Genomic DNA, 15596 nt, shown 5'->3' on the forward strand with positions numbered 1-15596 from the left:
AGGAGGAGTTCGTTAAAATACAACGCATGGAAATGACAAAAATTACACAATATTTGCTCATAATATTAAAAATAATTTACTTCCTGTTGGGATTAGAATTTTGCTCCAAGAGTCTTTTTTGTAGGTATTGATTGGTATGTGTGACGTTCAGGCATGGTTAGGTCTTTAACTGTGTGGTGTTGGGCAGTTTACAGTCTCCTTTTGTCCTTGAAGGTATCAGTGCCCGTAATCCAGATTGACAGTACCTCAACTAGAGCCAGATTGGGAACACCTATGCTAGACTCTGTGGGAAGGATAAATACTCTGGCTATTTGGATTTTGTGGGGGCTCTGATTCGGTTCCACTCCTGCTAGCAGCAGCACCACACCTTTGTTTTGTTATATTTTGTTTTGTTACTGCTTCTCAACTCCAAAACGTTACTCTAGCCACTCATCCACATTTACACCACTGATACTACTGACTAACACACTATATATTGTTAATTGTTAGTTTATTGTTTAAGTTGTTATTATAAATATGTTTATTTTTGGCAATTCTTTGTGCCCTCTTCGCATTTGTCATGGCCTTTGAGTCGGGTTATGACAAATTGGGGGCTCGTCCGTTCGTGATTTTTTTCCGTTGGTACCGCGATTGTTTGGTGCGGGACTGGTAAACTTTTGTTTGGATTAACAGGAAGGACACGCACTTGAAGATAACTTTGTAGGTAAGCTACATTCTAGTTGTGTGTACGGTCTCTTACCTGAAGTTTGGCTTTAATAAGCACTTGTTGTTTGCCGGTGGTTCGTACGGTGATCATCTGATTCAGTTGACGTTTTCCATTTTGCTTGTGTGTAATTTTGTGGGGTGGTGCGGAGTTTTCCCTGGTACGTTGTAGCAACATTCCCCTTGATTGAGCTGTTGGGGGGTAGTGTTATGGTGAGCGTGGCAAAAGCTTTCCTTGGGAGCATGTCCGTGGTTTCAGGGGAGTTGCTGGTTCACCAGTCGCTTTACTGATCCAGCGGTCTCTAGTGCGTAAATACCCACCACAACTAACCACATGAAGACTAGGGGGAAGCTTAGTTAATTATGTTGGTTTTAGATAGTGGGGGAACTCCGAGCCACATTTTGAATTAGTCCTCTTGGGCACACAGCTGAACGTCGAGTGTATCTGGTCTCGAAGTGAGGTACTTTTTTTTTTTAAGGTTTGTTACGTAGGCTATTTAACATGTCTGAAGTCAAAGCATTTATTACTGCTCCATCTCAGGAATCCATGGATAAGTGCACAAAAGAGCAGTTGCTCTAAATTGCTGAGCATTATTCAGTTGAGATTGTTGGAGACAAATGTGTCAAAGAAACCATTAAGTCTGCTATTAAATCTAAGTTACTGATAGCTGGAATTATGTTGGAACCTAAAGCAGTTTTTTCTCAGAGTCAAACAACACATGGTTTAACTTTTGAGCAGCAGAAAGAGATGTTGCCATTGCAGTTGGACTATGAGAAAATAAAACATGAATTGGATGTTAAAAAGCAGCTGGAAGTGGAGATAATTCGCCAGAGCATAGAGAAAGCAAAAATTGATTTAGAAGGAGATCGGTTTTGAATGATCAGAGATGGTTTATTGTCAAGTTATGCTCATGACAGGCAATAGTCTAGATCATCTGACCGTTTTGATATAAGTAACTTCGCTTGTTGCAACAAGTTAATGAAAAAGATCCAGATAAATTTTTTCTGTCGTTTGATAGTCTGGCTAAGGCCAGGAACTCGCCTGAAGGTGATTTTGCTCTGATGCTTCAGTGTGTGCTTTCTGGAAAAGCACAAGAGGCGTATGCGTCGTTAAGTCCTGAAGATAGCTCTAGCTATGATAAAATAAAATCAGCTGTTATTAGAGCTTATGAGCTTGTACCAGAAGCATATCGGCAGCGGTTTAGGTCTTGGGAAAAAGAGAGTGACCAGACATATGCCGAGTTTGCCAGATATCTTTCAATTCACTTTAAGTGATGGTTGACTGCACTGGAAGTCTCCACCTTTGATGATCTGTGTAAATTGGTAATATTAGAGCAGTTTAAGAATAATCTGCCACAACGTGTTTCCACATACATTTCGGAACAAAAAATTGTTACCACTGGGGACGCTGCTGTTGCAGCTGATGAGTATATCTTACTTCATAAGAGCAGTTTCAGGGAGCGTTATGGAGCTTCTGATTTTGGTGCACGCCGTAGTGGTTTTGATGTGCCTTCTGATATGGGGCGTTCAAGGAAAATCGGTCATATGAAACCTGATGGTAAAAGAAGTTGTATATTTGATGATGATGTTTGTAACTATTGGCATGAACAGGGTCATTGGAAGGCGGATTTTGCTGTATTAAAGGCTAAGACAAAGGGAATTAAAACTAATATTAGACCTGTAGCATTTGCAGCAACTGTAAAAACTGACTTTGTTTATAAGGTGTGTTCAGCACCCATTTGTGAAGTGGATGTTTTGGCAGCTTATGCTCCTTTCATTCGAGATGGGTTTGTATCACTGGTAGGCAGTGATGTGAAAATCCCATTAAAGATCTTGAGGGATACGGAGGCCTATGACTCCTACATTGTGAGCTCTGTGTGGCCTTTGAGTTGGGTTATGACAGTATGTTACATGTGTGTGCCAATTTCCGTGCATGTACGTGAAACATAGCTGGAAGGCTGTTGATTTTCTTAGTGTAGGTGGCGCTGTCGAGCCATTTTGCCACACCCTCTTCTGAATCCTTTATCAGACGAAAATGTTCACCAGGTTTGACGTGTGTGCAAAGTTTCATGACTTTTTGAGCATGTTTAAGCCCTCAAAAATGCAATTCATTCGGGAGAAGAAGAAAAATAATTAAAGCTGCAAGCAGCGATGAAAGGGCCCTCGCACTCGGGCTCACCACTACCTTGTGCCCATAGGAGTTTGCTATCTACTGAACTTAAACAATGCTGATTACGTTGATTACATTCTGGGGTACTCTCCAAATCAGTTACTGATATTCAAAATAAAAATAAAAATAGAAAATTCCATTGCAGGGAGGCTCTGAACATTCTGCTATTGTGTGTCAAACAGAATTTTGTCAACCGGTATCCACACTGGGTGAAATTCATGATGGTTTGTCTCAGAAGAGTGAGAGTGAGCAGCCGCAGTTTCTTTCTGGAGATGAAGCTGATGCAGATGTAAGTCTGGATCAAGACCAGGAACAAGTTCAAGAGTATATCAACAGTGAAGATGCTGTTTCGACACCTACAATAAAAAAGGACATTAAGGTAATAATATACTATTTCAATAGAAATCACATATTCAGAAGAAATTTCACTGCTGCTTCTACTGCATCTCCTATTTTACTTCCATAGATTAAAACTAGTCTGAAGCCAACTTTATTTATTTATTTAATTATTTATTTATTTTAAGTTTAAGATATAGCTTGAGACTGCCCAGACAATTATAAAATAACTCCAGAAAATTGCAGCATGTTTATTTTATTAGCTTAATGTAAGGTGCACTGAATTGAAGCGAAGCCTTCAGTCTGTTGCAGAAAAGCAGAGGCTGTCAACAAGTGAAAACGGGCAGAAATATTTCCGCACTGTCACGGGGAGTTTGCAGGTTATAAGAGTTTAATACACAAATATGTATCATAGCCTACCACTGAAATTACCTGAGCAGTTTTAATGTTCTAAAAAATAAAATAAAATAAAATAAAATAAAAAAACATTCAATATTGTGTGTTCATTGCATGGACAGGGAAAAACCATATATAAGTGTCTAAAATGCATAGGCAATACAGTTGAAAGCTTACCCCTTTTTACTTGCTGTTAATGTTGATTGTAATAATTACTTATTATCAGTGTTGGGTATAGTTACTTTGGAAAGTAGTTAGTTAGGTTACAACGTTACCATCAATTAAAAGTAATCAGTTATGATACAGCGTTACCTATTCATAAAAGTAACGCGTTAGAGTACTCATGCGTTACCAAAAATTAAAACCCGTTTGCAGCGGCTCACACACGACAGACACACAGACAGACAGACCCCTGGCCCCTTTAAATGCACCTAGAAGTCTTGACTCCCGACAATGAATAACGTCAGTCATCCGACTAAATTAACACTGCAGGATAACAATAACAGGAAAGACAGTCAGCAATCGGCTATTTCATGGCGTTTTATTTATTTATTATCACAGAACATATTATTAATCAAAATTCGCACCTAACGTTACCCAGCCCGGGTAGCCTAGGCTACTGTATATTATGAGCACCACAAGATAACTCCTGATTTTTCTTTAACTTTAAATAATGCAGTTATCAAAGTACAAGTATGCTTACTTGTAAACACAACCTTAAACAGGCTTGCAGATTTAAATCCATTTTAAAATGATGAACAACCAGCCAGCCAATGATCTAACAGAAATTAACAGCTGCCTGTCAAACAAAAATGATAACAAACCGAATTAAATCCTTCACTGCCACACAGGCAAATGACAAATCGCTTAATAGCCGAACTAATTATTAATAAAGTGTCACTCACAGTCACAAGCCTAAATTCGCTTTAACACAGTCCTCTTACATTTACTCTTCAAAGTAGTGATTACAACGTAGCGTTACATTTGAGGTAGAATTTTTGGCGGTCGACAGAAGCTTTTCACCAAAGCAGAGTGTGCATTTTACCGTTATGTTCTTTTCTTTTTCGTTGACAAATTGAAAATAATGTGCGTACTTCCATAAACCAAACGCTGTCCTCTCTGCTATCTTGCCGGGAGTTCAAAAAAAAAAAAAACCCACACACACACACAGGGTCAGGCGCAGGGCACAGACGCATCACAGCCATTGACTTTACGATCACAGAGCTTCGGCTCCGCTGATACTGTACATCCGCAGGTGGCACAGTAGACCTAGGACTACTGTCTGACAAAAAGCAGGCTGCAGTCGGGATTTTCCTTTCCTTAAAATAACAGATTACTTTTTTTAAAAAAATAACGAAGTTACTGATTACTTACGCACGAAACTAACGCGTTAAGTTACAAATTTCAGGAAAAAAGTAATTAGAGTACTCTAACGCGTTACTTTGTAACGCGTTACCCACAACACTGCTTATTATAGTAACGGTTGGCTAGATGTGTGATGCAAACTATCCATGAAACTACCCATGAAAGCTTTTTTTTTCAGTGTACATATATCAGCCTATACACTCAGAAAAAAAAAAATTAATTGGATGAAATAAATTTAATTGAGGGCAGGATTTCCATCCAATAAATTTATGTAGCCCCAACTCATAAAAAAACTAATTTGTGCAATGAGATTTTTAATCAAATACATTTATATTTTTTTATTAATTTAATCAAATATAGTTTAAATTAAATTGATACATTAATGAAGTATTTTTTATGCTTGTTGAACTCAAATTAAAACATTTAATTGGAAAATAAATTATTAAGCAGACATCCCACTCATAAAAAGAAAAAGAAAAAAAATTAAATCCACACTTCACTTTAAAAATAAAAATAGCTTCCATCTCCCCTAAATTTAAACATTTGAGTGTTACCATTTTCAAATCCATTAAGTGGATCTCCAGGTCCGGCAGTAGCACTTTTAGCTTAGCTTAGCATAGGTCATTGAATCTGATTAGACCGTTAGCATCTCACTCAAAAATGACCAGATAGTTTCAATATTTTTCTTATTTAAAACTTTACTTTTCTGTAGTTACATTGCGTACTAAGACTAATGGAAAATCCAAATTTGCGATTTTCTAGGCCGGTATGGCTAGGAACTGTACTCATTCCAGCATAATAATCAAGGATCTTTGCTGCTATACCATGGGTGCAGCAGCTACAGTGATATTATGCACCACCTGAGAATAGTCCCTATTTTAGTCTATTTTAAAATAGACTTTAAATTGAAAACTTTTTTCAATGTTGTGTACAGCTAGCTGACACTATGGGGAAATATCTTTCTTCCCGAAATAACACTAAGTGACCAGCGATGCTCAAGTGCACACAAAAGGGGTGGGTAATCTCCCTATAGAAACAGCACTGAGTTACATTTCCTCAAGAATCATTCTCCTTCATCTCACCCTTCTGCGTTCCAGTAACACTCATTTGCCCCTTTCACACATTAATACCAGTAAATTGCCGTAAAATTACCAGAACGACTTTACCGGTAAATTAAAAAATATGCTGTTCACACAGTCAATGACATTCCGTTTTTTTTCCGGAAAAGCACTATTCACACATACATTTAAAAATTCTGGTAAATTCTGTGACGTCATTAACCTCTAAACAGCTGCACTTGCATTTGCAAACATGAAGGTGGTATATGCGGTCAGTATTTTTGTTGATGTTACATTTTTGTTTCAAACTTTAGCATTCATGCAACTGCTTCTGTTACAGAGACATCACAATAGACGACTGCAAACCAAAATACTGAACTATAGGAGAAAAAATGTTGTCTGTTTTCGCTAGAATCCGAAGGCATCTACCTACAGCTAAAAAAAGTTGGTGCGTCAGTGTCGGCCGAGTCGACTGACATGCTTCATCACACTCAATGTGCTTCAACACACGCATCCTCTGAGACGCTAGTTTGGGGTTCCTCTTAATTCCTTTTTTTTCCCCATGGGCAGCACTATGGTCCAAGTGCAAGACTTTTAATTTCACATAATTTCAAATTATGTCACCGATACAAAACAACCAGCTTTATAATAGCCATTATAGCCTAAATATTATGGTATCTAATCGATTACATTAATTCAAATAAATATATATATAAATAATTATATTCACCATTAATAAAACACCTGATGCTGTCAGGAGCTGACCAATTTAGTGAAATTATGCTTGAATGGAGAAATAGCACAATGAAGTTGCGATTGTAAATTGCAGTTCACAAATGTGCGTTCAAAAAGTATATGTGCCGTCAGCGCAGCTGAACAGTTCTGCATTCAAAATGAGTTCAAAATGAGTTCAAAAGATGGCGCAAAGCACTGGCAAAAGTAATTATCATTAATGTGTCAGGGCGAAATAGAAGGAGATATTTGAATTATTTACCAATAAATGATGTTTTTATTAACAAGATTCGGGAGGAGCGCATCAGATTCTTAGCCTAATCGACACAGGTGGACCATAATCAAGTAGTCAATCCCATAGTATAAATATCGCTGACTTACCTCTATCCATTGACGGTTTATCAGCATTCCTCCTCCACCCCATGTCCCCACTTTGAGTTCACTTTATAAATAGACGGGGAAGGGGGGTACTCTAGGTTCGGGCCATTCCCAAGCTCAGAGCCCTTCCTTGGACAGCACGCCAAATACGCATACCATACCTCAGCTAATTATATGTAAGCGTGAACTAGTGAAACTAGTGTTTTCTGAGTCTGTGTCCCAAGGATGAAGTTGCCTGACTCGTCATTTCCTCATAAAACCTGCCTTCTATACGAATTATGATTGTAATGAAATAGTTTTTTATTATTTGTTTTAATTCGTTAAGAAGTAATTTATAGCTTTCCATAGTTATATTTATCATGTCTGTGAGGCATGTATTTGCTTTTTCAAGTTTCGGTTCATTTTTGTAAGTGCTCCTGGTCAAGACGAGACAGCAGAAAGCAAGTTTGTTTTCTTTATTTTATTTTATGATCGCGCTTGCCTCTATCTCCCAAAAAGCATATTATCTTGCACTCTATGCACAAAATATTGGATATAGCTCACATTTATCTGGGTTTAACGTTTAAACATCGTTACATGCTTGAACTGTTTTATATCTTTAGATTTTATTTGAGACAATTCGTGATGATTTGAGAAGGCTAAATTGAACATACTGTAGGCTATGATCAGCTCACTCTCTGTTCTGGCCGCATTTCTTTTATTTTCGTAAACAGTGCTTGAATGCGTCACATTGCTATGATTGGCCCGGAGTACACATTTTATGTCACCGCTTTCTGAACTCATACATGCTCATACTGATAATTTTCCCTCTGCGTTCACACACAGCAGAACTCTGGCAATTTACTGGTAATGTTACAACTTCTAATACCGGTAAATTGCCGGAACTAATTTACCGGTATGTTTTAAAAGATCCTGATCACACATGATCTTTATGGAAATTTACAGATTATTTTTCGGAAAAGTCTGTATGTGTGAAAGGGCTTATTGACAGTTGCTGATACTACCCGCCTTTTATGTCGACACTTGCTGCCATCCTAAGAAAACAGACCTACCCTGTTGTGAATTATTGGGACAACTGGCTGCTTATTGCTCAGAGGATGTGCTATGCAGCCACAGAGGTCTGCTTACCATTGGATTCAGTGTGTGTCTTGCTGCCTTCTTGTTTGCATTTTAGTATTTCTTCAGCTCTGCACACCTGCAGTAAAAGGATTTATTTTATCCGAGCACTAAATTTTTTCATTAGTTAACACAGTTTAATTCTCACACTGAGTGTTTAACCACTATTTCTGTATGTTCTGTAGGTTATGTAGCAATGAGAAAGCGTTACCTTAAAATGCAGATCAGTAAGCATGTGCAAGTAAAACCATCCAAATGAAATATTCATTTTTATGTCTGTTTCTCAAATGCCAATGATTACTCCCATGCCAAGTTGCCGACCCCTGCTCTAGTTTTGGGGCTTTTTATTCTTCTCCAATCACTCTAACATCTCCAGATAAAGATTATGTGCTGTTACATCCCTGGACTAAAAGTTGTTGTGTACATTGTATGTATACAGATGATATCCCATATCTACATCTAACTGAAATCTTCCTGTCTGATACTGTTTAATCCTCATCTGTTCTTGCTCTTATAGAAGGCATTGCTCTAGTGTTTCTCGCTCTCCTGACCTTGTCTGTAACTAACATCAATCTTGATCCTGTTTATTCCCCCATCTCTGATGCTTTCATCTACCGGTCATCTACACTTGAAAAAGGAATCAACACCTCTACATAAGCAGGAGGTATTTATTCCTTAAGGTTGTTCTGTTGAACATGTTTATGTCTACAACTGGTTATCCCTAGTGAAAAATAAATATACTAAAATGTATTTGAAATACATTTATTTTATGCTAGTTATATTACAAATACACAAGTTACATTACGTATCTATGTACTTAAAAGCACCCTGCAATTGTACTTTTGATATACTAAACTGGTATACTTAAAGACTGCTAAATTGGAACAACTAATTTTGAACTAAATGTACTTTAATTGTGGGAAAATAATGCTGAAGTCCAACTAAATATATACATATTTTTGGTTATGCTTTGTTGGTTATGCTAAGTTGAACTATTGCAAGCATTCTTTAGGTACACTATAAATATCTTGCACTTAAGTCAAGTCAAGTCAACCTTTATTTATATAGCGCTTTAAAGAAAATACATTGCGTCAAAGCAACTGAACAACATTCATTAGCAAAACAGTGTCAATAATGCAAAATGACAGTTAAAGGCAGTTCATCATTGAATTCAGTGATGTCTTCTCTGTTCAGTTGATAGGGAGACAGTGCAGTGTTGACAGGACCGGGCTATTATGGTCATACTTCCTGGTTCTAGTAAGAACTCTTGCTGCTGCATTTTGGACTAGCTGTAGTTTGTTTACTAAGTGTGCAGAACAAACACTAAATAAGGCATTACAATAATCTAACCGTGAGGTCATAAATGCATGGATTAACATTCCTGCATTTGACATTGAGGGTATAGGTCTTAATTTAGATATAGTTTTGAGATGGAAAAATGCAGTTTTACAAATACTGGAAAGAGGAAAGATTGCGATCCAATAGCACACCTAGGTTCCTAACTGATGACGAAGAATTGACAGAGCAGCCATCAAGTCTTAGACAGTGTTCTAGGTTATTACATGTTTTTAGGTCCTATAATTAACACCTCTGTTTTTTTTTCAGAATTTAGCAGTAAGAAATTACTCAATCATCCAGTTTTTTATATCGACTATGCATTCCATTAGTTTTTCAAATTTTCAAAATATAGAGCCGAGTATCATCAGCATAACAGTGAAAGCTAACACCATGTTTCCTGATGATATCTCCCAAGGGTAACATATAAAGCGTGAAGAGTAGCGGCCCTAGTACTGAGCCTTGAGGTACTCCATACTGCACTTGTGATCGATATGATACATCTTCATTCACTGCTACGAACTGAGGACGGTTATATAAGTACGATTTAAACCATGTTAATGCACTTCCATTAATGCCAACAAAGTGTTCGTGTCTATGCAAAAGAATGTTGTGGTCAATTGTGTCAAACGCAGCACTAAGATCCAATAAAACTAATAGAGAGATACAACTACGATCAGATGATAAGAGCAGGTTATTTGTAACTCTAAGGAGAGCAGTCTCAGTACTATGATACGGTCTAAATCCTGACTGGAAATCCTCACATATACCATTTTTCTCTAAGAAGGAATATAATTGTGAGGATACAACCTTTTTTAGTATCTTGGACAGAAAAGGGAGATTCGAGATTTGTCTCTAATTAACTAGTTCTTTGGGGTCAAGTTGTGGTTTTTTTTTATGAGAGGCTTAATAACAGCCAGTTTGAAGGTTTTGGGGACATATCCTAATGACAGTGAGGAATTAATAATAGTCAGAAGAGGATCTATGACTTCTGGAAAAACCACTTTTAGAAGCTTAGATGGTATAGGGTCTAACATACATGTCGTTGGTTTAGATGATTTAACAAGTTTATGCAATTCTTCCTCTCCTTTAGTAGAGAATGAGTGGAACTGTTCCTCTATGGTGCACTGTCTGATGTGATACTGTAGCTGACGGCTGAATGGTTACAATTTTATCTCTAATAGTATCGATTTTAGAAGTAAAGTAGCTCATAAAGTCATTACTACTGTGATGTTGGGAAATGTCAACACTTGTTGAGGCTTTATTTTTCGTTAATTTAGCCACTGTGTTGAATAAATACCTGGGATTATGTTTGTTTTCTTCTAAAAGAGAAGAAAAGTAATCGGATCTAGCAGTTTTTAATTCTTTTCTGTAGGATAGGTTACTTTCCCACCAAGCAATACGAAATACCTCTAGTTTTGTTTTCCTCCAGCTGCGCTCCATTTTTAGGGCTGCACTCTTTAGGGTGCGATTATGCTCATTATACCATGGCGTCATACTGGATTCCTTAACCTTCCTTAAGTGTAAAGGAGCAACTATATTTAAAATGCTAGAAAAGAGAGAATTCATAGTTTTTGTTACATCATCAAGTTGTTCTGAGGTTTTGGATATGCTAAGTAATTTGGATACATCAGGAAGATAACTGTAATAATACACTTCCTATTCATCGGGAAGAAGGAGGCGGGAACCGGCGCACAATCAAAATGACATTTTAATAATTCAAAATAAACATAAAACAGCGCATCAGCCCCTCACGGATGACTGAGACTGCGCTCTACCCCCAACCCCCCCCCCCCCCCTCCTCCGGGGGGGACCGCTCACGGGGACCTGCTGGAACCTGGGGGTAGGACAGAGGAGGCGAGAGAAAAGGAGATGGAAGGAGGAGCGACTGAGACAAGAGAGGGGAGAGAGAAAAAAATTCCGGTTCCCAGGCGCACTGCTGCTCGGCCCTCCACCAACTGGGTGATATCCTCCACGGTGCCTGGCCGTGGCACTGGACGGCCCTCGGCGGACAGCACGACACTCCTCCGCCGCCCAGTGGATGGCGATGGCTCCTCCAGTTTTGGGTAGCCGGCAGGAGTCCCCCCCCCCAGCAAAACATTAAATAATGCCCAGGCCTGGTCCTCTCTCGTCCTTCACGGTCGTCGCTCCAGTTTTTATTCTTCCATCTCCTACGTAGGACTTGAGACCGGTGGTGGGTCACAGGTGTTCTTTCGTTGTCTTCCGGGGCTGCTGTGGAATTGCACGATATTTGAAAGGTCCAACAAACATAATGATTCAGAATTTGTCTTCCTCGTGTAGAAAGGAAATAAGTAAGTAAAAGAAATGAAAACAACGGAGATGAAAGCTCCCGAAGAAGCCATGAGAATGGCTGTTCTCTCAGCCGCCATGCTGAGAGGGACCAGACAGGGACAAGAGAGCGAAGAAGAGCAAGAACCGGGAGGAGCTTCCAGGTTTCAGTTCTTATGGCTTGACTGGTTCACGCCTCTGTTTGCGTGAACAACCAATGAACGTCCCCGATCTGAAGCAGGAAAAATATTCCTTTGTCTCTGGGGAACCACCCACTCTAATAAGTTATGACTTATCAGATTTCAGCAGTGATATTCTAACAAGTTCGTAATTCCAGATTAATACATTTTTCATTAATTTCCTTTATATAAGTGAGTCTGTCAAAGCATGACGATTAAACAGATACCAAAAATAACATATATAACTGATAGAAACACAACGTTACATTCATATGCAGAATTACACACATTTAAAGTTTGATTAACACACGATAAACATTATAATCCAATTTGATTATAGAAAACATCTAATGCACCAAAAAGGCAACACAGTCAATATGTTTAGAAATACGTTTTAAAAAGGTACCAGTGATCTGGCTTTGCTGTTCTGTCAGTTAGGTCATAAAACTTTGCGACCTGGTCAGGGGGGTAGGGTTACAACTCATGATTCTATTTGAGAACATTAAAATTAGGAGAAACATTTCCAATTTACAAATCAGCAACTTATAATCCTTGCATAACAGGATTAACCATTTTATGCAACACACAAACCTATTCAAAAAACATATTATTAAGGACTAACATAAAGAATGTAAAGAAAAGTTTGTGTGTTTAGGAATGTGGGTGTTTCGTTTCTTCTTTGAGGCTCGCGCGGGTATCCCTGAACAGTCTCAATAGGTGTAATAACTGTCACCCACACCAGGATGTTGCCGACATTGCAACGCCCCAAATGGTGAATTATGTTTGAAGATGTTGTAAAACGAAGGTCCTTGTTTACTCAAGGTTTGGTCTTTGAGTGCAGAATGTGTTAGAGAGTCAGGACTCATTAATGTGGAACAGATGGCTGAAATACCATCAGCTCATGAGTGTTACAGCGTGGAGGGCTGCGTGCTAAGCTAAGGCTAAACCCACATCGTCAGGCTCTGCCCAGCATCTTCCTTGCCAATGTACGGTCTCTGATGAACAAGATGGACGAACTAAAGATCTGGACCCTCACACAGAAATGGCTTATGGACTGTAATGTTCTGTTTTTCACTGAAACATGGCTCTGCAACGATGTCCCAAACAGCGTGGTGCATATGGATGTACACTCTTTCTTCAGGGCTGACAGAGTAGCAGCAACCTCTGGTAAAAACAAAGGTGGTGGAGTATGTATTTATGTAAAGTAATCATGGTGTAAATCATTGTTGATACCTACTGCTCTGCTGATCTGGAGTTCCTGATTATCAAGTGCAGGCCATTCTATCTACGATGTGAGTTTACTTGCATTGTTGTTTCTGCAGTTTATGTACCTCCGGACGCTAATGCTAATGTGGCTATGAAAGAACTTTGTGCTGCTAATAGCAAATTACAAACCCTGCACCCGGATGGAGTCTTTATTGTTCCTGGGGACTTCAATCGCTGCACTGCACTTCTGCGTTTCCACCACGGTGTAAAGTACCGGGAAGATTAGGCAAATAGTCTGGTGACGTAGGTCTGTGCGCGTTTCTCAATATGAAGTACGCTGATTTTGGACGTGCTTCCTCGGTAGTTCAGACTTTGCTCATTCGACTCGGGAGTGTGATGTCCGCGACGACACAAATCCGGTAAATCTGCAATAAGCAGCGTACTTCATAACTTCAGTCAGCTCGCTTTGGCTACTGCAATTTTCCTCTATGTATATATACAATAAAACAAAATATGATATCAAATACCACTGCCTCCTTTAGTTTTCATTTAAGCATAATAACAGCTGCAAAAATGTACTTAGTTCAGGGATATGTGTATATATACAACCATTACAATGAAAATGTATTAAATTATTTTCATTTTAACATATAGATAAATTGAATACAGACCAAAGATAACCTGTTAGATTTACCCAAAATGAATTATATTTTATGTTTAACCACTAAAGAGACATCAGAGCCAGCGGCACATATCAGAAGGTCTAGCCGAGGTGAGGCTGCTTCTCGGCGGATAGATGATCACTGAGCTCCCACTGATCTCGTGGAGCTGACCGTCTCTGAGATTAGCGAAACACATTTTTAAATAGGCGCTGTCTTTATAAATAAACCACAGAGTTGAGTTTTAAACAACTACATTCTCGCCTGAAATACTTTTAAAATTACATTTCATGACACAATAACAGTAATATTTTGAAAATGATCCGAATAAATGGTGGTTGAATTCAACCAATGCTGCATGCACTCAACCAATCAGCATGTTTAGCACCCAAGTCCCGCCCCCGAAAGTTCAGGAACTTTGAAAAAGTACCACCTCGCCAGCAGGGACTTTCTGAGGGGCATTGTTTTTACCTGGAACTTTATTTAGTTCCTGGTTCCTGCAGTGGAAACACACCGAGTACCAGGCCAAAGTCCCTAGTTCCTGGGTAAAGTTCCTGCGGTGGAAACGTGGCTTTAGTTCCTGCTCCCTAAGTATACCCGGTCATCAAATGTATGAAACCTACAATAAGGACTGTTAACCCTCTGGAGTCTAAGGGTATTTTTGGGGCCTTGAGAAGTTTTGTCATGCCCTGACATTTGTGCTTTTTTCAGTTTCTTATAAATATCTAAATGGGTAAAGTCTAATATCACTGTAATCAGCACAAACTGGGCTATAATAATATGTGAAATGCATGCATGTACATGATTGTATTTTTGAGAAAAAAAATGTTATGCATGGTTAGTGAAAAACTAAAAATTTGAAATCACTTGAATAAGGCCATAAAACACATACATAACATTGGTTGCCGGAAAAGTTGAGAACTGGAGCTTGTAGCGTAGAATTTTTATTTCTGAATGATGTGAAAATCATCTTGTTTACTCACTCACAGAAAACAATATATTGATTTAAATTTTCTAAAACACTTTTTGTTGGTAAAAGTCATATGCGAGTAGGCGTCAACTACCATGAATATCATTGTGATTTACACCTGAGAAGACAAAGGCCTGCATAATGAGCTGCATAATGAGCCTCTCATTCAACTGTGCCACTGTGAGGGAGGACTTACAAGAAAGAATGTGAGAACAAAATAGTATATAATTATATAATTAGTATATAATTTTATGTTTGTAGTTTATTAAGAATATATTTAATTATCCCACAACATAATTTAATATCCACTTGGGGGAGCAGTTAAACAGTTTATTAGGGACAATCAAAGCTGACTTTCAAACAAATTTTTTGGCATCCTTCAGTCACACAATCCTTCAGAAATCCTTTTAACAATCTGATTTTCTACCAAATAAACCCCATTTATTATCATCATCATTATTATTATTATTATTAATGTTGAAAAGAGCTGATAATTTTTTTCAGGTTTTTTTAGGGGGAATAAATCGAAAGAACTGCATTGTTTTTACATTTGTTAGAGTTATCTCTATTTGTCACATTTATATTATTTACATCAAGCTTTTGAATGGTATAGTATTGTATACTGTTATTGAAACTTCATAATGTTTCACTTGATTATACATTTAGTCAGGAATTATAGTTTGGAAAAAGTATTTGGAAAAAGTC

At 38.2% G+C, this 15596-nt stretch overlaps 1 protein-coding gene across 6 annotated transcripts in view; it reads left to right on the forward strand.

The window, feature by feature from the left end:
- The window catches only part of LOC113100533 (band 4.1-like protein 1), a gene marked incomplete at its 5' end in the record, with an annotated part of 153550 nt that overhangs the window by 46951 nt on the left and 91003 nt on the right, over positions 1 to 15596 (forward strand). For 5 of the 6 annotated variants that reach the window (XM_026265214.1, XM_026265218.1, XM_026265215.1 and 2 more), the window contains 2 exon segments: positions 3055 to 3251; positions 8891 to 8917. In XM_026265214.1, the coding sequence (XP_026120999.1) occupies positions 3055 to 3251; positions 8891 to 8917 (224 nt within the window). 6 annotated transcript variants of the gene reach the window in all.

Source organism: Carassius auratus, unplaced genomic scaffold (assembly GCF_003368295.1).
Source record: "Carassius auratus strain Wakin unplaced genomic scaffold, ASM336829v1 scaf_tig00217296, whole genome shotgun sequence".
NCBI classification, from domain to species: Eukaryota; Metazoa; Chordata; class Actinopteri; order Cypriniformes; family Cyprinidae; genus Carassius; species Carassius auratus.